The following is a 25,212-nucleotide window of genomic DNA, read 5'->3' as shown; positions in this document are numbered from 1 at the left end:
GTCTGCTCATGTCCTCTGCCCATTTCTTGATTGGATTATTTGTTCTCTGGGTGTTGAGTTTGCTAAGTTCTTTATAGATTCTGGACACTAGCCCTTTATCTGATATGTCGTTTGCAAATATCTTCTCCCATTCTGTCAGTTGTCTTTCGATTTTGTTAACTGTTTCCTTTGCTGTGCAAAAGCTTTTGATCTTGATGAAATCCCAATAGTTCATTTTTTCCCTTGCTTCCCTTGCCTTTGGCGTTGTTCCTAGGAAGATGTTGCTGCGGCAGAGGTCGAAGAGGTTGCTGCCTGTGTTCTCCTCAAGGATTTTGATGGATTCCTTTCGCACATTGAGGTCCTTCATCCATTTTGAGTCTATTTTTGTGTGTGGTGTAAGGAAATGGTCCAATTTCATTTTTCTGCATGTGGCTGTCCAATTTTCCCAGCACCATTTATTGAAGAGGCTGTCTTTTTTCCATTGGACATTCTTTCCTGCTTTGTCGAAGATTAGTTGACTGTAGAGTTGAGGGTCTATTTCTGGGCTCTCTATTCTGTTCCATTGATCTATGTGTCTGTTTTTGTGCCAGTACCATGCTGTCTTGATGATGACAGCTTTGTAATAGAGCTTGAAGTCCGGAATTGTGATGCCACCAACGTTGGTTTTCTTTTTCAATATCCCTTTGGCTATTCGAGGTCTTTTCTGGTTCCATATAAATTTTAGCATTATTTGTTCCATTTCTTTGAAAAAGATGGATGGTACTTTGATAGGAATTGCATTAAATGTGTAGATTGCTTTAGGTAGCATAGACATTTTCACAATATTTATTCTTCCAATCCAGGAGGCATGGAACATTTTTCCATTTCTTTGTGTCTTCCTCAATTTCTTTCATGAGTACTTTATAGTTTTCTGAGTATAGATTCTGTGTCTCTTTGGTTAGGTTTATTCCTAGGTATCTTATGGTTTTGGATGCAATTGTAAAGTGGTGATGCAACATGGGGGCTTAAGTGGGTAGGAGAAGAATAAATGAAACAAGATGGGATTGGGAGGGAGACAAACCATAAGTGACTCTTAATCTCACAAAACAAACTGAGGGTTGCTGGGGGGAGGGGGTTTGGGAGAAGGGGGTGGGATTATGGACATTGGGGAGGGTATGTGCTTGGGTGAGTGCTGTGAAGTATGTAAACCTGGTGATTCACAGACCTGTAACCCTGGGGATAAAAATATATGTTTATAAAAAATAAAAAATTAATTAAAAAATAATAAATTGTAAAAAAAAAAAAAATACCAGGTATTTACCCAAAGAAAACAAAACACTCATTTAAAAGCATATGTGCAGCCCTGTTTACTGCATTATTTACAATAGCCAAGATATGGAAGCAATCTAAGTGTCCACTGATAGATGAAATGGATAAAGAAGATGTGGTGTGTGTATATATAATGGAATATTACTTGGATATAAAAAGGATGAGATCTTGCCATTTGTAACAACAGGGATGGACCTAGAGGATACTATGCTAAGTGAAACAAGTCAGACAGAGAATCCTGTATGATTTAATTTACATGTGGAATCTAAAAAACAAATGAATAAACAAACAGCAGAATGAACTTATAAATACAGAAAATAAACTGATGGTTGCCAGAAGTAGGAGATAAGGGCTTCCAGTTATGGGAAGAATAAGTCAAGGGGATGAAAAGTACAGATAGCATAGAGAAGAAAGTCAATGATATTTAATAGCACTGTATGGGGACAGTTGGTAGCTACACTTGTGGTGAGCATGGCATAACATACAGAGATTTTCAATCACTATGTGTACACCCAAAACTAATATAACACTGTGTGTCAACTACACTCAAATAAAAAGGAATTTTTTAAAAAGAAATGATGTATCTTAAAGAAAAACCTAGCTCACTCCCAAAAAAGAAAAATAAAATTAGATGTAACTTTTCTTATCATATACCAGTAACTTTTCTTAATAGAAAGATTTTATGTAGAAAACTCATAAAATTTGGAAAAATCCTCCCTTAATATATTTATCTACTATTTTGTTTAAGACTGAGAAAATGACTGCTCCTATAAAGAGTGTTAGACTTGGCATGGACTGCATTCATATACATATATTAGACATTAGAGCTTTTCCCACTCCTAACAGAGGATTTAAAAACAGAAATGCTTTCAAAATTATGCCAACAGAGTATTAAAAGGCAAGAAATGATAGTAAGATACATATTGGGATAGTTTTTCCTAAGGTTTATATTTATGGAAGATAAAAATCTGAAACAGAGAAATGTTACAAACATGGAGAAACAGGCTGAAGATGCCTGAATAAGAGTGTATAAATGAAAATGTAAGTCTCTGAAATAATGAGAAAATGCCTAAAATGCCCAGGCTGTATTTTTTTAATGGTAGGGGTCTATGAATCCCATGTAGGAAGCCCAAGATATCTCAGAACAGGCTGTGGAGGATCCAAGAACCTCTAAAATTGCTTTTAATCAGATTTTAAAACAAGTTTAAAACCCAAAGTATATTGAGAATTACAGCTAAAAGGCAGTTTTCAGTGGCTGTTACTGAAGTTATAATCACTGCTTATGGGAGATAGAATTCTGTGGAAACCTATGGAAAACTACAGACTCACTCTACAGCACCCTCCTCAGAGAAAATGCACTTTATATTACACTGCCCTACAATTTTGAGAGAGTCTACAAACCCCTAAATCTCATACAAAGCTCGGGTTTCCTGCTTTAGTTCGCTCACAGTAATTACAAGAATTCTAGTCTTCCTCCTTTGCTGGAGTAAAATAAGATACTAGATATAGGGGTACCTGGCTGCCTCAGTTGATAGAACATGTGACTCTTTTTTTTTTTAATTTTTATTAACATATAATGTATTATTTGCCCCAGAGGTACAGGTCTGTCAATTAATTTCATGGTTGAGTTCTAACCCCACATTGGGTACAGAGATTACTTAAAAATAAAATCTTAAAAAAGAGAAAGAGAAAGATGCTAGATATTATGTAATTTTTCCTCCAGATTCTTAATGGGGAAAAGTACTGGTACCACCCTGTACTACTGAATGTTTGGATTTGGCATAATCATGATGCCAATGCCAAACATTATCTAGTACTCTACATATGTGACTATGTGAGAAATGGAATTTATAAGGGTTTTATGATTCTTCTGGTGAGTTTAGAAGATTTAAGTATTAAATCAGGTGAGGAAAAAAGTTTTATTAAAAACAAAATGTAGTTATAAGGTAATAATGTAAACAGTGATTTAAGCAAAATCTGTGACAGATTATATTGAAAGAAATAGTGGTATTAGATGATGTCAATAGTTTTAAACCTTCATTTCTCATGACATGAAATCAGTATATATCTACAATCGATAAATCTGGAAAACTGCAGGATAAGCTGGAAGTTATTGGGGAGGGGGTGTAGGGAGGGAGGGATAAAGCAGAACACAGTTCTTTCATTATAAGCTTTGTAGTAGTATTTTTTTTTTAAGATTTTTATTTATTTGACAGAGATCACAAGTAGGCAGAGAGGCAAGCAGAAAGAGAGGGGGAAGCAGGCTCCCCGGCAAGCAGAGAGCCCAATATAGGGCTCAATCCCAGGACCTGAGCCGAAGGCAGAGGCTTTAACCCACTGAACCACCCAGGCGCCCCAGCTTTGTAGTAGTATTTGACCTAGCTTTGCATATATATTAGATTTTAAAATTTTAAGTCAAAACACTAAAATAATATTTAGGCTTACTATGTGAAAATCTTTTATATTTGCTACTTTAGTTCTTCTAGCCAAGATCTATAAATATGACGGCAAGTTTTACATTATAAGGTGTGGCTCATGCTTTCACCAAATGTTTGGGTTTTTTTTTTTTTTTTTTTTTGGTCACATTATTGAATAGATATCCTTGAGAAGATGATTCATATGAAACCATGTTTCCCACTACCTTACACTCCTTCCAATTCTATGGTAGTACCTTCCCATTTTATGCTGCCAACAACTCAAAAGAAAGAAAGGGAGAGAAGAGCAATTCCTTCTCCGGGCATAAGCTATCCACGGAGACGGAGCCATCAGTAACTTGTTCTTATGGGCCTGTGCATTTCCTAAGTGAAAAAGCTAGAGAAAGCTGAAGTCTCTCAGAAAGAAGGGCCAATGGCTCACAAAGCTAGTAAAGCACTTACACAGAAATAGGTGTGTATTCCTGAAAGTCCACTGTCTTTCTACCCTCTCAGTACATTTTATCTTTTTGCTTTTTCCTTTCAGTACAAAATATGTAACTGAAGTATCAGAGCAAAAGAAAGATGGTAATTCCAGGATACTGTCTGAAGTGACAAATATGATCCCAGTCCCTTCTAGACCACATTCTATAAAGTCCACCAAATCCTAATACTAAAGCGTAAAACTCAGATTTTCAGAGAGCAACTTTTCACTTCAGAACCAATCCAGTCCGTTAATTAGTCCCACTTACGTGGGGTGGGCAATCTGAGGAGCCCACAATCCAACCAGGCATGCCAGCTGTCCCCTGCAGCGCTGGTGTTCCCGAAGAGGAGACTTCTGCTGCAAGCACCCAGGCCCACAGGTTTGCTGGGACTAGGGTGTTACCAGCTGAGCATATTAATAATTTCATTGCATCAACAGGCTCTCACCTATGGAGCACAGTATATGAGATTTGGAGGTATTTTCCCTAATGCCCAAATACTCTTCTTTCATTCTCAGTCTGGTTGTTTTCCAAGAGGTTAATAAGGACAGGGATGGTTGAAAGATAAGATCTTACTACCAGTTAAGCAGGCATTTGTGAAGAGTGCCAAAGAAGCATTAAGTTCCGGAACAACTAACAGTGGTGCCTAGTATAATCCCTGGCACATGGTAATACTCAAAACGTTTGCTGAATGATGAACAAATGAGTTCTAAGAAGTAGAGGGACAAGCAGCTGTCTACATTGGTATGTAGCAATCAAACAGCACTAGGTCCATTTTTAGGGCCTGCCATGCTTTATAATTTTTCTTCAGAGACAGGCAACGTTTTTCTAAACAAACCCAAATGGCTAAACTGTGGAGTCCTACATATTAATGTAAAAAAACATTAGAATAGCACTACAGCACACATTAGGTGTTCACTAAATGCTTGCTAAGTTAATGAACAATCCTTCAAATAATAAAGCTAATAAAGTCTGTTAGTCCAGAATTCATAAAGGAAACTACGAAGAAAGGTGATCGATCCCAAGCAGAAGTTCTTTAGTGCCTACTAAAAGTAGGTAAGTATGTGATATTCTAAACATATTTTTCCCACCTCCACCTGAATGGATGCAGACAAGAAGCCTGGAAAGATAAATACCCAGATGCTATCCATGGTAATCACTTTAATAATAAATGAATATTATTATTTCATTTATTTCATTTACTTACAGCTAGTGAACAGGCATTAGTTAGAGGTTTTTAAATTTTGGGGGAGGGTTTTTATTTCCGTCCACCCCAAACTCTTTTTTGACAGATACCACAATTAAAAGGTTCATTAATCTAGCCTAATTTCATGAAGTAGGAATTTGGTAATATAGAACTTAACTCAAAATGAGAAAGAGATATGCAACAATTCAGGCTGCAGAAAAGATGTACAGCTGAATACTCAAGAATTCTTTAAAGACAACCAAAATTATCTCTTAAATGACCCGTCAGTTCTTAATTCTCCTTCCATGTATAAGCCAGGGCCCCATTTTACTTATCTTTATGTCACCTTTGTATGCCTAGTAAAAGAAGCTCAAAGTTTTGTTGAATGGAACAAAAGAAGATACAATCAAATGAACAAACATTTTCTGAATGTAAGGGAGACAAGGAGATTACCAACCTGTTAAATTTTTGGTATACTCCCAAGTCCTCAAGAGTGGTAATTCCCTAACTGGTTTCCTTATTACAGACCAGAGTAGGAGTATGGTGTGGCAGTAAGGAGCTCAAAATCTGAAGCCAAACTAGCTTGGTCGAAATTCTGGCATTAGCAAGGGGAATGGCCGGTGACTTGAGCAGGTTACTTAACTTCTATGCCTTGGTTTCCTCATCTATAAAATGTGAGAAGAATCACAGATTCTATCTCAAAGACGTTGTTATGAAAATTTTAAAGGATTTAGAAGAGTACCCAGCACTTCACATTTGCTTTAAAAACAAAAACAATAACAACCATAACAACAACAAAAAACCTTTCACTGCTACAAAATGGTTAGGAAAAAATGAGGCAATTTAGAAATCTGAAAATTAACCTATCTTAAACTGAGACATGTGTCATCTTCTCACAGTATGTGTAAAAAGTATTCCACTATCTAGGAAAGCTGGCTCTTCAAAACTGTCAAATATCTACAGAAGCACTTTGTATGTCACTGCTTTAAAATAGCCATCCAAAATAATTCACTTGCTATGGTACTAAACGCTAAAGACAAAAAGAATGTCAAGGACAAAACTTCCCTTTCAGGAAAATGAGCTTAAAAACTGGTAATAGTTTTTCTTAATTCTGAATTGAATCAGTACTTTATAGAACACTGTATCTGAATTAAGAACAAGGTATAGATATGGTTTAGGAAGAACAGAGTTTCCCTTGGGCATTTTTAGGTTTTTAAAATCTTAAAACTGTATATCCACAACTACGTTAGATTTGATGTTATAATACTCTTTTCTTCTTGGTTAAAAAAATAAATTTCAACATTAAAATATATTATGAATATGCTACTAAAATTTAGAGCAAGAGTATTTTTGCTCTGAAGCATATACTATTATGTGGCAACATTACAGATTAGGTTAATGACTGTTTCATAGTCTCTGGTAAACTAGAAATGTTATAGATTAGGTTAATGACTAATTCATAGTGTCTGGTAAAGCAGAAATAATCATGCCTAAATGACATTTCATAAAATTTAAAAGAAGGAAAAAAATACTTTACATTTGAAAATGGAATAAAAAAGAATTTTAGTAGTTCTGTACGTAAATATAGTTTCAACATAAAAGTACACAATTATTCAAAACCATTCTAGACCCTGTTTCTCATCTAAGCACTACAAAAAGTTAACTGAAACTGACATGGAATTAAGTTTTAAGTAGATTTCACATTTACACACTACTCTTTTCTCCCTTACTGATCTCTCTCCATCTTTAGTATATAAGTTTTACTTACCATTTCTACAAATTTTCCACTAAAATAGTATTCCTTAAATTTAAAATGTATGTGTAGTAATAACTAGCTCTAAAGATAACCCTGCAAAATCTCTTCAAGCCTTTAGTTACGTAAAGTATCATCATCCATAATATTTTTTTACCAACAAAAAAGTTATGTTATGAAATATATTTTGGCAGCAGAGGGATTTTACTTATTCCAGGTCTGTCTCAAAACTGTCTTGCAACTAGCCAGGATAATATTTTTCCTCCTCCCTTTTTTTCTCTGCAGTGCTTCTAAGTATAGTGACAGCCACATCAGGCTTTCCTAGTCTCAGCGCAAGCTCAGTGAAAATCTGGGAAATATAAGTGGAAACATGAGAGACCGCTTTATTTGGCAGTGCTTTTAAAAAAAAAAAAAAAAGGGCAGAACAAATGGCAAAGCAGTGTTTGGACCGCAGGATGAACAATCAATAGGCAGAAAGCAAGATAGAGGCTTCCTCAGCTTTTGGATCGACAATCGACAGCTGAGAGACTATTTTTTGCTATGGTTGACTAAATATGGTCAGGGAAGAGAGAGGCACAAGAGAGCCTGTTTGCCTGGGAGTGCATGTTTCAAATGCTTAGCTGCCTATAAAGCTGTAACAGTTTAGCCAGTGGCCACTGAGAGAAGAATATAAGTTAACCTCTGTAGTGACCATGTGGAAGTCCTGACCTTGCCTGCAGACTTGACCTCTGGATATGACAAGGTGGCTTCACTGCAGATCTACCAATTAATTCTGGAAACTAAAAACCAAAACCAAACAAACAAAAAACCCAAAAAAACAACTTCACAGCAAGAAAGATACAGAATATTTCCTGAGAAGTCAGAAGAACCTAATGTATTCTGGTGGGCAGAGGAAAATAGGGTGAATGCTTAGTTACTTGGGGGGGAGTGAGGCGTGTTTTGTTTTTTGGCTTTTTCTTTTTTAGGTTATAAAATTAACTTTCTTGCAACTTTCTCCCCTCTTCTGAAGCATTTCATCTGAAAATAAGCGAAGGCTCCTTTTCTTGGCCATTATATCAACTCTCCTTCGTTGCTTAACTTTCTGTACAGCAGATACAAGGTACTCGTATCTGTGTAATACTGGTAATATGACCTTCCAAATCAAATGGCCAACTTTAATTCAATTTTGTTGCTTGGGTATTTTTTTTTTTAAGGTGAAGGAAAGGGAGAGGGAAAAGATGGCTTATTGGGGTTCTTTTGTTTGTTAATTTGTTTTTCAAATGTATCTTAAAAGGTGAGGTTCTATGTTCACTGATCCGGCCCCCTTGCTTCCTTCGGCTTATGAAAAGAAGTGCTGAATCAGCGAATAGAATGAAGGAACCATCAAGAGGAGATGGCTGCTGCTGCTGTGGCTCTCTAGGTCATTATCTCTCTTCCTCCTGCAAATGCTGCATGGCACTAAGCTTACAGGTAACAGTATCACAAGGCCTGCACTTTTAAGGATGCTTATGACTTTCTGCATGCTTACCTATTATAGACTCGATACACGCTTCTATTGTTAAAATTTATCTAGGCATTGCCTAATTTCACAGTTCAAACAGACAGCTTATGCAGCATAAAAAGGCATGTTCAAGTAACTTGGCAGATAATTCTTGATCCCAAAAATGTACAAATCCATTACTGTAACTGACATTACTAAAGATTTGGTCTTTGTTTCAGATTAAATAATGACTTTGCATCCTTAGTAAATCATATCCTGCTTTGAAAGTATGCACCGTTTTAAAAATTATTAACTGTCTATTAAAAGGTTTAGCCAAGCAAGAGACTTGGCAGATCAAAAAATACTTCTTAATGCTAACTTTTAGTTGGTACAAAAATAAATCAGAATGTGCTTGGTAAATCCCAATACTGAACGGCTGAAACTGCTGTACGCTGGGCCACTACTGCTACATTCCGATTTGCCCTCTAGAAGCTGCACCAACTTTTCATCACAGGCTGCAGAAATTCTACTCTCCCTGCCTTTTTGTTTTCTCCTTTCCCAAATGTGAAAATTTCTTATGGTGTTCTTTTAAATTAACCTTTTAATACCACAAAAGTTAAAGGCAACTCACCAACTATAATGTCTTTTCAAGCTAAATGATTATGCTCAAACACCCCGTGCCACAGGCTAACACCTTTCAATTCTTTTCAGTAAGACTTTAGAAAAGTTGACTATTCTGGTAGTTATCCTTTTATTTAAAAAATTAGAGAATCAAAAGAACCAAATTCACCAAAAGTAGATATTTATACATATTTTCAAATGTGTATTCAACCCCCCCCCAAAAGGCACCAAATGCAAAATTCAGGTAAGTAACTAATAAAGACAAAGGATTGAGAAAAAGTTTTCAAATAATCATGAGTTCCTTCTCTGTGACCTTTAAAACAGTAACAAAAAGTCCATCACCTTTAAAAATTCAGTTCACTCACTCTAAAAAGATCTAGTTTTTCTCCTTGTTCTTTCAACTTTACAGTCAATATTAGAAATAGTACTAATTGCTTAACTGGTTAAGTTTTCAATAAGACATCTAGTTTGTAAAAAGAATTTGCACTGAATTCATTACTATCTACTTGTAGGATCTAGAAGCAAACTACAAAATAAGAAGAAATTCTCTCTGAAGACTATGAAGAAACACTAGACTGATTTTACCAATTTCTGAAATAATACTCTGTAAAGACTCCACTGATTCTATGAATCTCTTGCAAAAACAACCAGACAAGGACAAAGTTCAACAGATAACTGGTTAGTGTTTAGAAGTATCTATGCCCACCAAGAACAAGGAGCCGTAAATGGCACCAATGCCATGCTTCAGGTAAATCTGCTACGGTTCAGTCTTTGACAGTCTCTGCAAATAATCTACCACGACTTTGTATCAGTAAGCTGAATGTTTCACTAACAAATGGGAAAATAAAACATTTCATGTTTTTACAGCTAACAACTTAGTAAAACCTACTCAGAGTACATACTTCTTTATGTACCCATATGAACATACAATGCTATGGAATGTAAAGAAGTATGTATTTTTGGTAGGCAATAAACTGCCAGGAGGGAACTACACTGCGGCTAAAAGAAGCCCTTGCTTCTTTCTATGTGAATGACCTTCATATGGTAAATTAACCTGGTATCAAAAAGATGACCTTTGGCAATACTAACACCATAAAAATGTATCTACTACTTTTAGATGGAAACGAAATGTTGCAAAGATTTCTACCTTGTGAAGAAAACAAAGTTTAACTAAGGAGATTTAAAATTATCATGAAACTCCTTTTAAATCTTTTAAGTTTAAAATACAATATGCTTTACATTTTTTAAGTTAGTACTCACATGATTAAAATTTGGATACAGAAATCAGTATTACTAGAACAAAAGAGGGATAAACATGACCTATGTTCTGTCTCATAATATGATCTTAATTAAAGTATATATCATATTAGTAGGGTCAACTGGTTTAAGAATAACAAAATATAACAAAAACTGACATCATTACATTTTAACAATTTTCTTAATACATTGATAAGTATGTAGTCTACTGACATTAGAGGAATTTCTGAAGCAAGTTTTGTTGTTTTAAGCTTTTCTGAAAGCTACATAGTCATAATTGGAAAAGACTATCTTTTAAGTAACACTCTATTCTCAAAAAAAAAGGTGGTGTTGTTCTTAAATTAATCAGGTCCTTAACCCAGTCTTTGCTTTAAATGCTGTCTGTATGTAGAATAAATTAAAACCTAAGATTTATGCATGAAAAATGATAAAATTCTGGGCCATAATTGTAGGTTAACAGGGCACATTGGTAACAGATTGCCAAATAATTAAAATAAATTATCAATATTATCCTTGAATCTGCTTTCTCCAAAGGGGAACATAAAATGAAAATGCTATAGTCAAGTAACCAATTTACACAGACAGAATAATCATCTTTCAGTGGTACTGTGCAACAGCAATTCAATATTTACAAACATGATAGGGTCCACTATTTGTCCTGTGTTGGAGGTATCACAATATTTTTTTGTACCTTATACAAAACTTATTTTGTATAATAGACATATATTAACAAAATAATAAATAATAAAGCTGCTCTCAATACTTTAATAAGCAGTACCTGCTTCATGCTTCAACAGACTTGGAAAAAAAGAAATACTAATATTCATATATTCTAATCATTTCTTACTAAAAGTATTATTTCAACTGGAATATTCAGACATGTATAAAAAGCACAATGATAAATGAAAATTCTTATGTGTCCCAAGTTGAACAGAAATGGCTATAAGGTTAACTACAGTTATAACTGAAAATATGTATGTCAAAAGTACAGGTTCCCTATAAAACTAGACAAAGTGTATTACTATACTCATAATTTATAACATTATAAAATTATTGAGCATTATAAAATTATAGAACAATTTTATCCATTATTCTGTAGGCATGAAAGTTTTTTTATAATTATTTTAAAACATCCTGGTGTTAAAGTCTTATTGCTCTAATATTAAGAGTACGTAATCCTCAGAAAATAAAATGACAGCAACTGCTATTCATTTTAAAAAATAAGATTATATACTGGTTTTAGTGCTTACAAGTTTAACTGAACATATCTGAGTCTTTTCAATCATTCTAAAATGTCACATCCATTGCTTAGATCAGCTGTTCATTTTTAACTGAGTACATAGTAAACTCTGGGCATCTGCTGACACTGGTGTAACTCAAACATTTCAACTGTCTCTCTGACAGGGATAACAGATGCTGACATTATCAAATGCTGTACTATTTTTTTTCCATGGCCTCTCCTTGCCCCAATATGGCCAGTATATGAAACTGAACTGCCATCCAAAAGCACACTTGAGCAACTGGATCTGCTAAACAGCTCCCATATAACTAGTAAAAATAGAAGCCAGTTTTATTGCTATCTTCAGCACTTAAGTCCAGGCAATTTAACACCTGTTTCATTTCTATTAGAATAAATGGAAAGAATTGTAGTTACATGAGTGTCACCAGCAGCATGACACTTACCAATCAACAGATGCAGAATATACTTAATATGAGAACTGTTTGAATACTGCCTGAAATAGTGTCAGCCTTTTTCCAGTTTAGTTCAAAAGAGTAACTGCTTCTTTATAGGTGAAGTGAGTTACTTATAAAAGTAAGTGAAAGCACTTACTTTATAGGCAAACCATAGTATCTCAAAGTTTTATTTTGCAATTACATTTCAGAAGATATCCCTTCCCTGATACTGAAATGCAACACAAATCATATTATAACAAACACCTACTGTACTGACTTTTAAAATATTACTCATGTAGTAGACTTTAATACTCAAATTTATTGATTATAACTATGCACTGCAAGTCCATGTATATTAAGCTGATAATGGAAGTAACTAGGCAATCTGTACCCAAAACGATGGAGAACTCAGTCAGGGAAATAGACCTTGAAAAGGGTTAAATTACTAACCTATGATTAGTAACACTACATAAGCAAAAACAAAGAAAAAATCTGGCATGTATCGTAGTTCCTTTCAACACAAGTCCAAGCAATACACTGAACACACGTGTGATCTATTTATAAACCAAAGGGCAGAGGTACTTTCTTAAGGCTGCTCATTTTCCTCCACCCCCTCCCTGTCAGCAACTTGCTGTTACCCTCAAGTATAATTTTAATTAAAGGAGCAGTGGTAGATGGGTTACCAGTACTCTTCCCTAACCTATTAGCATACTTCCTTGGTTCACTGCCTCAAAGATAAATACAAAATAGTATTCCGAAATACATCAAGGTCTGTTTGTTCCTTTAAATGCTGTTGGTTTTAAAACAGGTTATTGTCTACACTTAAGAATTATGCAAAGCTGTACACTGGTAATTCCTTAATGCATCAACGAAATGTTAAAGGGTAAAGACTTCTGCTCCACTCAAGTAGGAAATAGTAGGAAAACTGCCTTCAAAATATAAAAGTTGACACGTAATGACTGAAGTACTGATTTGAGAATCTCTAACATTTGTTGAAAGTCCATAACCATAATTGTACAAATAAAAAGCATTTAAACTCTTTCGTATCCCAAACTAGCAGCACTGCAATGCTTTGCTAGAGCTGGTAAAATGGAACCAAATCGCCTCTTCAATGGATTTGGTCCCCTTCAACCAGCTGTAGCTATGCATTGATTACTACAGGACAGCCAACGTTTTTCATTTATGAATATCAGTCACATGTCGACTAGTTTCAGCTTATTTAAGTTATTCAGACTGTGGTTTAAATCAAATAATTTGTTACTGTTAATTCTCCTTAGGAGAACCACAGGGGTTAACAATGTTTAGAAAAAGTTTTATGAAAAATGTGTGGATGACTTATGAACTGCAAATAAAATAATTTTACTTATTTACCATCTTGGTGGTTTTTTTTAATCCTTCAGAAAAGAAATGGTAATAAAATATAGCCTATACTGCATAATAAAAAAATACACTTCCTCCAAAGAAGAAAATATTTGGGAAGGTCACCTAAAACTTACAGTATGGTTCCAAAGAATGGACATGCACATATTTTAAATTAAGGAAAAACATAACATTAAATAGAGTACTCTAGAAATGTTGGGTCACTATTTTCCACAGGATTAGCATTTACTCTGACTGCTATTTACCTGAATATTGATAGATAAAGGTAAAAAAGAAAACGAACAATTCTGCAGAAACTGCAGAGACTGCAACAATATCTAGTTCTTCCAACCACAAAACAAAAGTTTTTAACCTTCTGAAAAGAAAGGAAATGGGAAGCATTCACAGCTTTTTACTATGTAGGTATTTCTCCATACTCTGTTGTAAAATGAAGATCTCTTCTAATAATAACATCCTATGACTCTCCTCACAATCCTCTTTGTCCTTCACAAAAAAATATAGACACGAGCCTCTCTCTCTCTCTCTCAGTGGAGAGAAAATGAAGGAAGAGGAAAAATGACAAGTTATCCAACATCCCTCTATTTTTCTTACTGACTGCAATACAACTATAGGTAATATAACATTCTTTAACACATGGAAACAAACATTTCAGTAATTAAAGAAGGGTTACTAATGGTAAATAGTAGTTTAAAAAGCTACATGTTCATACAATTTTCAACAGACCACTCCTCTATTTCAAAGTTAAGATCACCCCTTAAAAGAAAGTAGGCAAAGGAAAGTATATATATAAATTTTATCTCTTCATTCAAATTATTAGGCCTTCCTGCTCATATTAATCACATTTCAATTAGTCACATTAAATATATTTATGTATCACAAGGCACATCGTGTCTGAGAGTGGATGAAAATGTACATACTATAAGTATAGTACCATTTAATACACTCTCAGCTATTTTTTATACATAGCACTCAGCATGTTCAGAGTTTACAGGAAAAGAAAAACATTAAACACAAAGATATGGTCTGCATTATCAAATCATCATATATTCAACGTAGTCTTATTTACCAGGTCTTATTTTAGAATTTAAAACGTTAAATAAAGGTATCATAACATTCCAGAGGGAAATTTATGAGTTGCTCACATATTCCGTAAGATTTAGTATGTGCCTTTGTGCAAATAAGAAGAGATATGTAAGAAATGACTGTGAAGTTATCTTAGCACTAACCTAAAAACACAAGTGTGTCACATTATGTGGTCCATTCATATTTTGCTATTACTTTTCACACTCGATTTATATTAAAGAAAGATTTGTAAATAACACTATATAAGGTAACTTCATAATACAGTTAACAGAATCTCCAAAATATCTATCTGGTATCAGTACTTTCAAAATACTTATTAGCTGGTTTTTGGCTAGTTCTGCAGAGAATACTGCTAATTTATTTTCATGCCTGTGAAGATCTAAAACATTAAGAACTAAAAATGCAACATCCTCATTAGAAAGTACCTAAGTAATGTGCCAATTAATGTTACTCCAAAGAAATTTAATTTCCATTTTCAACAACAGAAATGCTTCCTGCTCTTCATCTAAATCTGAAATTTCACCTATATGCAAAAAAAGGTAATATGGATAAACTCTAGGGAAAATAATCTCTACATATCAAAAATAAGAAAAAGCATAGTTCTTGGTTAAGATTCCTGAAATACAAAAAACTTTATTAAGTCATATTGTAACTGCTATTCTAAAATGCCCCAAATTTTATAAAGCATGATACCAAAATATTCAGTGTCTCAGAATGAAAGCTTATATTGTCTCCCACAATTCTGAAAGGAAAGAAACTGCTTTATAATTCCTTCTCTCTTAATGTCTTTATTTCAGTTATTGTTATACCACGAGGAAACATCAAGATCAGCTTTGAAATCTATATTGATCTGAAGTTTTGGAATCTATATTTCAACGTATATTCTTCAAAAATATTGGACATCTAGACATATTTTTGATAACCAGGGATATTATATTTTCTTTTTAAAAAGCACAGTCAGGACACGTGGGTGGCTCAGTCAGTTAAGTATCTACCTTCAGCTCAGGTCATGATCCCAGGGACCTGGGATCGAGCCCCCACATTGGGCTCCCTGCTCAGGAGGGGTCTACTTCTCCCTCTACTCCCTGCTCATGCTCTCGCTATCTCTGTCTCTCTCAAATAAATAAAATCTTTATAAATAAATAAATAGCACAATCAATAACTCTACTGTCATTAACTTATTGCTGAAAAATTATTACTACTTACTAACAGCAAAGCTAAGGAACAGAATGTTACTTTAATCTCACATATATACACATGCACATATAAACTTTGGAAACTTTTGCATATTGCTAACCATAATAAACTGAAATAATTTTAAGTAAACATTTGTGCTGTTATTAAGTTACATTTGCAGTGATATAAGTGATTTGCTGTAGAAATAATATATATGCATTCTAATAAAAGAAAAATCTCAAAATTAGCTAAGAATTATATTAACTGAAGTATCATCAACTACAATTAATATTGACTACAAATGAAATTCAACAATTAAGCCAAGTATACTAAAGAAGTATAACCTAGTTTAAAACAAAGATCACAGGACACCTGGGTGGCTCAGTGGGTTAAGCCGCTGCCTTCGGCTCAGGTCATGATCTCAGGGTCCTGGGATCGAGTGCCACATCGGGCTCCTTGCTCAGCAGGGAGCCTGCCTCTTTCTCCACCTCTGCCTGCCTCTCTGCCTGCTTGTGCTTTCTCTCTCTCTCTTTCTGACAAATAAATAAAAAATCTTTAAAAAACAAAAAAACAACAAAAAAACAAAGATCACAAAGAACAAATTAAAATGCTGTAATTCAAGGTAATAGATTCATTAAGTTATATAAATTATAAAATGCTTATAAGAAAGGGAAAAATGTTGGCCCATATTAATCTTGTCTAATATTTTATTCAAAAATACTAATTTCATCAACCTCTGGAAATAATAAATGAACTATATCTGGTTTTCTCAAATAAGGGCTGAGGCCAAAGACTTTTAAAAAAAAATTCTGAGGGGCTCCTGGGTGGCTCAGTGGGTTAAGCCTCTGTCTTTGGCTCATGTCATGATCTCAGGGGCCTGGAATCGAGCCCCACATCAGACTCTCTGCTCAGCATGGAGCTGGTTTCCCCTCTCTCTGCCTGCATGTAATCTCTCTCTCTCTCTCTCTCAAATAAATAAAATCTTTTTTTTTTTTTTTTAAGATTTTATTTATCTGACAGACAGAGAGCACAAGGAAGCAGAGAGGCAGGCAGAGAGAAAGAGAGGGGGGAGCAGACCCCCTGTCGAGCAGAAAGCCTTATGTGGGGTCAGATCCCAGGACCCAAGCCAAAGGCAGAGGCTTTAACCCACTGAGCCACCCAGGCACCCCAATAAAATCTTTAAAAAAAAAATTTTTGAGTACACCAAAAATTATTTCTTCTGTCTTTTGACATCACTGATCAGTACAAGGAAAGAAAAGCACATTTTAAGAATAAAAAACTTGATATGAAAAAAAGAACCAAAAACAACCTCAATTTGCAATTTCCACTGATAATATAAGTTCAACTGATGTATATCTTCTGATATTCTTTAGTGTCCAATTAAAATCCTATTGTTTATCTGGCAATCTATAGTCACAATTGCATGAAATGTCTTAAGGAAATAGGAATAAAAAACAACCATGTAACTTTAACAAAGGCACTTTGCTGCAGAAAGAAAATGGCTTTTTTCTCTTTTTTTTAAATGTCACCTGACACTAGTTATTTGATTAGAGAAATAACCCTTATAAACTTCAGGGGAATTCTCAAGATATATGCAAGAATTGAAGAAATACTAATAGTATACTCTCTTCTTCTTGTAAAGGCTTATTACCATTAGTAAATACACTACCCCCACTCCCAGTAAAGTGAGACAATCCAAAATATTTAAAGGTGATTCATGTCCTAAACACTTCAATTTTCAGTTTATCTTAAACGTTATGATTTAATATAATAAGCTAAATTCCCTCAATAAAATCTTTTTTCTTTAAAGATCTCATTTATTTATTTGAGAAGGGAGGGCATGTGCAGGCATGAGTAGGTGGAGGAACAAAGGAAGAGAGAGAAGCAAAATCTCTGCTGAGCAGGGAACCTGACCTGGAGCTCAATCCCAGGACCCTGGGATCATGACCTGAGCTGAAGGCAGATGCCAGGTGCCCCAATAAACTCTCTTTTCACCATTCTAACCTGAAATAATTGCTGTTCGAACTCCTAGCAGTTTCTCTACAGAATCTGTAATCACATAACATCCTGTCATATCTAGCATGGTCTTGACTATGAAATTAAGGCTATCATCTATTAAGTCCCTATCACAGTCAAGGCACTGTGGGAGATACAGAGATGGAAAGGAGTGCCAACAATTTTAATAGAAAGAAACAAAGAAATACCACACAAACATAAAGTGCAATAAAATAAGAAGAAAGAACACATCAGTACAGGGCAAATAGAAAATAATTCCAATGTTGAGATCTAGGAGCTCTGAAAGAAAGATGGTTAAGGGGGTGCCTGGGTGGCTCAGTCCTTAAGTGGCTGCCTTTGGCTCAGGTCATGATCCCAGGGTCCTGGGATAGAGACCAGCATCAGGCTCCCTGCTTGGTGGGAAGCCTGCTTCTCCCTCTCCCACCCCCCTGCTTGTGTTCCCTCTCTCGCTGTGTCTCTCTCTGTCAAATAAATAAATAAGATCTTTTAAAAAAGTAAAGAAAGATGATTAAGATCAAGAAGGGAAGGGGATAAGGATATCCTGACTAAAGAAAATGCTTAAATAAATGAACAAAGTAGACAAAATATTTTAGAAAAGGGGAACAGCATAATGTAACTGAAGGGGTAAGGTAAGAAGAGGGAATCTAATTACTTGGAGATAAAGTCAGAAAGTCTTAAGAAAGACCACAAATGGATATGAAGGCCAAGTTCAAGGTGTGCAAATTTTATTCTACGTACAATAGGAAGCAATTGAAGATTTGGGAACAGGGAGAGGCACAATTATATCTATGCCTTTAGAATGGTAAGTTGGTATTGTATGAATGTCAGAAATAAGACTGATATCAGAGAGAAAATTAAAAAGTTACTATAATAGTTTAAGTAAAAGTGGTGAGTGCTTAATTACATCAGCAACAACGGGAATAGGAAGAATGAAATAGATTGGAAAAGACTAGTAGAATAAATGGAATTTGAGAACTAACTGGAAGTTGAGAATTAGTGAGAAAGTAGTCAAAGATAACACTAAACAAAGAGGCAGCAAGGGGACTGCTGGATGTATTAGCACATTCTTAGTTAAATCATTCACTATCCATGAGTTTCGGTCTTAAAACCACAATACAGAAAAAATATTGTAATGTAATTAAGAGTGATTTTTCTTTTCTTCCTTTTTCTTTTTTTTAAAGTAGGCTCCATGCGGAGAAAGGGGAACCCTCTTACACTATTAGTGGGAATGCAAGCTGGTGCAGCCCCTCTGGAAAACAGTATGGCGGTCCCTCAAAAAAGTTGAAAATATAACTACCCTATGACCCAGCAATTGCACTACTGGGTATCTACCCCAAAGATACAAACATAGTGATCCAAAAGGGCATGTGCACCCCAATGTTTATAGCAACAATGTCCACAACAGCCAAACTATGGAAAGAGCCCAGATGCCCATAGACAGATGAATGGATATAGATGTGGGGTATGTGTGTGTGTGTGTATGAATATTAATCAGCCATCAAAAATATTAAATCTCGCCATTTGTAATGACATGGTTGGTACTAGAGGGTATTATGCTAAGCGAAATAAGTCAATGAGAGATAGACAATTACTGTATGATCTCACTCATATGTGGAATTTTTTTTTTTTAAAGATTTTATTTATTTGACAGACAGAGATCACAAGTAGGCAGAGAGGCAGGCAGAGAGAGAGGAGGAAGCAAACTCCCTGCTGAGCAGAGAGCCCGATGCGGGACTCGATCCCAGGACCCTGAGATCATGACCTGAGCCGAAGGCAGCGGCTTAACCCACTGAGCCACCCAGGCGCCCTCATATGTGGAATTTTAAGAAACAAAACAGGATCATAAGGGAAGAGAGGAAAAAATAAAACAAGATGAAATCAGAGAGGGAGACAAACCATATGAGACTCTTAATCATAGGAAACAGGGTTGCTGGAGAGGACGGGAGTAGGGGGTTGGGTAACTGGGTTACAGACATTAAGGAAAGCCAAGTGATGTAATGACCACAGGGTAATATATAAGACTGACGAATCACTGACCTCTATTTCTGAAACCAATAATACATTATATGTTAATTAACTGAATTCAAGTTAAAAATTTTTTCTTAAAAACGAAGTAGGCTCCATGCCCAGCATGTAGTCCAACCATAGGGCTTGAACTTACAACCCTGAGATCAAGACCTGAGCCAAGATGAAGAGTTGGGACACTTAACTAAGCCATCCAGGCACCCCTAGGAGGTATTAAGTCAGATTGTTGCTCAACGTCTAGCTGCTCATAGTCAGATACGTGGTCTTAAACATAAATTCCTCTCTTTATAAGCTTCACATTCCTTATCTAGTAAAAGGGGATATTAACACCTACCTCAAAGAGCTGTTGAAAGGATTAAAGGAGATAGTGCACATAAACCTTTTAATAGAGGCCTTGCCTGTGGTAAATGCTATCTATCATCATCATCTTCTACTTGAAAGGCAGGAACATGTAATACTATTTTGTCTCCTTCACAATGCCAAAGTATGAAGTGTTCACATATTTGTCATTTGAAAAACAAATCAAAATATAATCTAAAATATGGTCATTTATTTCCTCCTACATTATATGCCCATCATTAGGAGCATTAACAAGCAATAGCAGTAAAATCCTTTTGTTCTCTGTGCTCACCCTCTAGTGGTGATCCTAAGAAGCACTGTGTATTTCCAAGTTGCTAAGAGAGTAAATATTAAAAATTCTTCTCACAAGAAAAAATATTTGTAATCACATGGGGTGAAGGATGTTAACCAGATGTGCCATAGAAATCATTTCATAATATATTCATATATTAAATCATTATATTGTGCAACTGAAACTAACAATATTTTATGTCAATTTTGTCTCAATTTAAAAAAAAGAATTCAGGATAGATTAAACTGTCAAAATAAACTTCACAGTGAATAGCTAGCTCCCTCAGGCAAGATATGAAGGCTTAATTCAACTATAAACAGAAGACATCTAATGCAGTTTTCTAAAATGCCTCGCAAGGTTAAGTTGTTCCCCAAAATTCATTCACAGCAAGCTCTACATTAAGGAAAAACTAAGTATTTTCCTGTTCTGTGAGACTACTGATCCTTATGAATTCTGTGATTTCCCAGAAGTTTTTCTCAAACTACAACCAGCAAATCCACTGTTAACAATGGCTGGGGAATATCTACACTAGAAGCTTATACAATTACATTATTAATGAGGAATTATGTACTTAAGAGTTATTCAGCCACAAATTAAAAAAATAATCATGCAAATGGGGTGCATGGGGGGCCCAGTCAGTTAAGCATCTGACTCCTGATCTTAGCTCAGGTCTTGATCTCAGGGTCTTAAGTTCAAGCCCCATGCTGAGCCACATGCTGGGCATGGAGCCTACTTTACAAAAAAAAAAAATCAAAACAAATGGATAACATAAGATTAGAGGACACTGGGAATGATCTTAAAGAAACAAATCTCAAAATGGAATGCATTTTAATTAAATCTTTAGATATAAGCAATATTCTTGGTAACTTATATCCATACTTAATATATATAATAGTCGTTTCATAATACTTGTATTAGTTTAACAATAAAAAAATTTCCACAGACTTTAAACTGATTTATAATGTACTAAAATAAGCCATTACTTCCTCATCTGTATCAGAAAAAGAGAACCAGCACTAGGAAAATATTTTTAAACTGCATATAAAATAGTAAAGGTGAGATCTTTACCTGGGATTTCCTCTTAGTGCCGCATGGTGTAGAGCATTAAATCCATTATTGTTTGTAATGGTAACATCTGCTCCAGCTTCTAGAAGTACTGCCAGAATGTCATCACGTTTCTTACTTATTGCATCATGAAGAGGGGTATCACCTTCAGAATCCTTTTTTTTAATTTAGAGAGGTTTTCATTAGTTCTTGAGCCAAAGATCACATGTAATATTAATATGTACAGTGAACTACTAAACAGAAGCCGTATCTAGTAACCTTCAATAAAACATTCTGCATTAAATTTTAGGATGTAGGCAAGAAACATTAGCCTCATTATATTATATTAAACTCATCCTCAATCTAGATGGGGATCAATGAACATGTTATAGCCTACCAAGGAAAAAGAAAAGTAAAATTAAAAAGTACCCTCAAATATGATTCAGGTAATTACAAAAATTAATGAGGTAAAAAGCTACCCCCAAATTTCATTGGTTTAAAATGGCCTACTAAACCATATTCCTACCAGTAATCGTTATGCCTAAAATTTCAAAACAAACCTACACAGTCTTGGGGCCCTAGAGCAATGAATTAAAAGTCAATAGTTCTCAACCTTGGCTGTACATTTAGAATCTGTAGGGGAGCTCTTACAAAGATACCCAGGCACAGGGTGCTGGGTGGCACAGTCAGTTAAGCCTCCAGCTCTTGGTTTCAGCTCAGGTCATGATCTCAAGGTTGTGAGATTGAGCCCTGTGTCAGGCTGAATGCGTGACAGAGAGTCTGCTTGAGATTCTCTCTCCTTTTCCCTCTGTCCCTCCTGCTCATGCATGAACAAGCATTCTCTCCCTAAAATAAATAAATGCATCCTTTAAAAAAAGAGAGATACTTAGGCTCTTCTCTAGGACAACTAAACCAGAATCTCTAGGAGTAAGACCCAGGCATTAGTAGTTTCTCAGAGTCTGCCAGCTGAATATATTATGTAGTCATGGGTGAAAATATTAAATCTAAATGTTTTCAAGGGGCAGGAAAGTAGCTAATTAGTCAAAATAGAAAACATATAAAAGAAAAGAATATACAGCGGGACGCCTGAGTGGCTCATGCCTTCGGCTCAGGTCATGATCCTGGAGTCCTGGGATCGAGTCCCGCATCGGGCTCCCAGCTCCATGGGGAGTCTGCTTCTCTCTCTGACCTTCTCCTCGTTCATGCTCTCTCTCACTGTCTCTCTCTCAAGTAAATAAATAAAATCTTTAAAAAAAAAAGAAAAGAAAAGAATATACAGCAGTCTCGGTCTTCCTTTTTTTCAAGCTGACTACCTTTCCCATTAATCAACTGATTTTAGTAGTATGCTGTTATTCATTATCAGTTATCTCCACAAATGGGTAATTTAGACTTCATTTATTTCATAGTTTCATAAATACTGTTCTCAGTTAAGTCATACCTATGGTTTACGCCATGGTTGCTAAATCCAGCCTGCCACCTGTTTATGCATTACTGATGGCTGCTTTCATACTACAATGGCAGCACTGGACAGTCGTGATGGAAACTACATGAAAGCCTAAATGATCATTTGGCCCTTTACAGAAAAAAGTTGGCTAATCCCAGGAATATACTCATCTAACCTCATAACAAATTCCTAATCCAACTTCAATCCAACCAGCCACTTTTTAGTCTCTTATCTAGTGGCACTAAAAATTCATAGTCTTCAACTTGACATAGGCTCTTAATATGGCCTTAACAATATATTAAGAGCCATTTAATATTAATATATAATATATAATTAATATATCAAGAGCCATATAATATGGCTCTTAATAATGGCTGGAATAAGCTTCTACAGGCCCTGATCGTCCTTCCTTCTGGTCCCCACAGAAGCTACTCCAAACATTTATCACTCTTCTCAATTACCTTTTCTATACCCATTACTCCCCATTCACTCTCAACGGATGACTTTGTCTCCATTTCAGACCCCCCCAAAAATAGGTATAAATTATCTCTCCTTCAACAGATTAACACTCTCTAATTCCTCCCCCATCCTCCAATTCTATAATCCACTTAGAAGCTCTAAGTTCCAAACCCTGTCAGCTCCAAAATGCTGTACCTAATACAGCATTATCAGTCTCTGATAATCATCTAGCTGAATAAAATCTCCAATTCCTTTAGTTCTCAAGCCCTCAGTCCCATTACTCCTATTTTTCTTCTCTGTTGCTTCTCTGACGTATCAAATCCATCTGGCTGCTAATACTGTGGGTGGACAGGAATCCCCTCTTAGGTGATTCTTGCCTCAAAAATTAGGTCCTACTGAAAATTAACCTTAAAATCCTGTATATTTTCCAAATTAGAAAATCTTCCTAGACTAATGACTACATCAAGACCCGAAGATAAATTAAGCTACAATTAAAATAATTTAGATAAAGTAACTATCATTAAATGCAGCCTATTCTACTTCCTTTAAGCTGCTGAAGCTCACTGTCATGATCAGTAAAGTTAAATCAATTCATAAGCTGATATATTTGCAAAGAAGTCCCCACCCCCACCCTCCAATATAAAACCAATCTACTGACACTTTCCTTCAAAGGCCTTTCCAAGAATAGCTGCCAATTTTATCACATAGAATGATCAAACAAAAAAGGAAATGATAACAAAGGAATGCCTGCAACAGAACTTAGTATTTCCTCTTTATAGAATCTTAGCAACGCCTGCAGAATGTACACCATTGAAGGTTTTACCTGGAGGCTAGGATGACAGCCAAAGTCCAATAAAGTCTTCACCACCTGCAGATGGCCTTTGTTGACAGCAATATGAAGCGGCGTCTGTCGGCGCTTGTTGCGAGCATTCAAGTCGGCACTGCCTCGGTGCAGCACTTCTATGACAGCGCCTTCGTCTCCAAAAGCTGCATGGTGAACGGCTCTATCTCCATCTTTATCCTAAATGTCAGCATTTAAATCTGAATTAGTGAGGGAATATTTTAGAGAGAAAATAAAACCTGAAGCTCTGATACGTCATTAAGAATTAATGTGAGAAAAGAAAACACAGAATGGAGTCAATAAAATAACTAGAAATCCACTTGACTAGTGATTAACTCCAAAGATAAATGATGACTGTGGATCAATACACTATGTCACATACATACTGGACCAATACTTATATCAGAAGTAGTCTGATCTTTCATTACTCCTAATTTATCAGCCATGATGATAAGTCAACATTAAGAAAAACGCTAAATTATGATACAAATATACATAAACATTTTTCCATTTAAAAACTGTATTTACAGGGCGCCTGGGTGGCTCAGTGGGTTAAGCCGCTGCCTTCGGCTCAGGTCATGATCTCAGGGTCCTGGGATCGAGTCCTGTATCGGGCTCTCTGCTCAGCAGGAAGCCTGTTTCCTCCTCTCTCTCTCTCTGCCTGCCTCTCTGCCTACTTGTGATCTCTCTCTGTCAAATAAATAAATAAAATCTTTAAAAAAAAAACTGTATTTACAAAGGCTTTTTAATGACATAGAAATTGTATAAACATTAGGTGAGTAATTTAAAGAGGAAGAAAGGATGCCAAACTGTGATCACAATTAACTTTGAGAGAAATATATCAACATATTAACACTGGTTATCTCTAGTTGGTAAGCATATACTTTTCTGTATATTCAAGAAAAAAATTAAGTACCACCTTAAAAGATAAAAATGAAACACAGATCAGTGTGATTTCATATATGCATATAACTTCATATATC

General features: G+C 35.4%; 1 protein-coding gene and 1 long non-coding RNA gene across 3 annotated transcripts in view; one reads left to right on the top strand and one right to left on the bottom strand.

Annotated features, from left to right (window-relative positions):
- Positions 1-25,212, bottom strand: part of MIB1 (MIB E3 ubiquitin protein ligase 1) — a 136,227-nt gene that overhangs the window by 35,347 nt on the left and 75,668 nt on the right. Inside the window, exons 11-12 of the mRNA XM_004742825.3 lie at positions 24,212-24,409; positions 21,510-21,661 (exon numbers count right to left, since the gene is read on the bottom strand). Coding sequence (XP_004742882.1) covers positions 21,510-21,661; positions 24,212-24,409 — 350 coding nt within the window. The remainder of the gene's footprint in view (positions 1-21,509; positions 21,662-24,211; positions 24,410-25,212) is intronic.
- LOC106004854 lies at positions 7,547-13,496 on the top strand. 2 transcript variants are annotated; one of them, XR_001177909.2, is made up of 3 exons: positions 7,547-7,861; positions 8,393-8,568; positions 9,712-13,496. It is a non-coding gene; the product is annotated as an uncharacterized LOC106004854 (long non-coding RNA). The 2 variants fall into 2 exon arrangements; XR_001177908.2 differs by having other exon boundaries at positions 7,565-7,861; positions 8,393-8,518.

The sequence above is a fragment of the Mustela putorius genome, unplaced genomic scaffold, assembly GCF_011764305.1.
Source record: "Mustela putorius furo isolate JIRA1106 unplaced genomic scaffold, ASM1176430v1.1 tig00003858_pilon_pilon_pilon, whole genome shotgun sequence".
NCBI lineage: Eukaryota > Metazoa > Chordata > Mammalia > Carnivora > Mustelidae > Mustela > Mustela putorius.
Note: the sequence above shows the minus strand (reverse complement) of the source record. Positions and strands in the feature narration are given on the sequence as shown.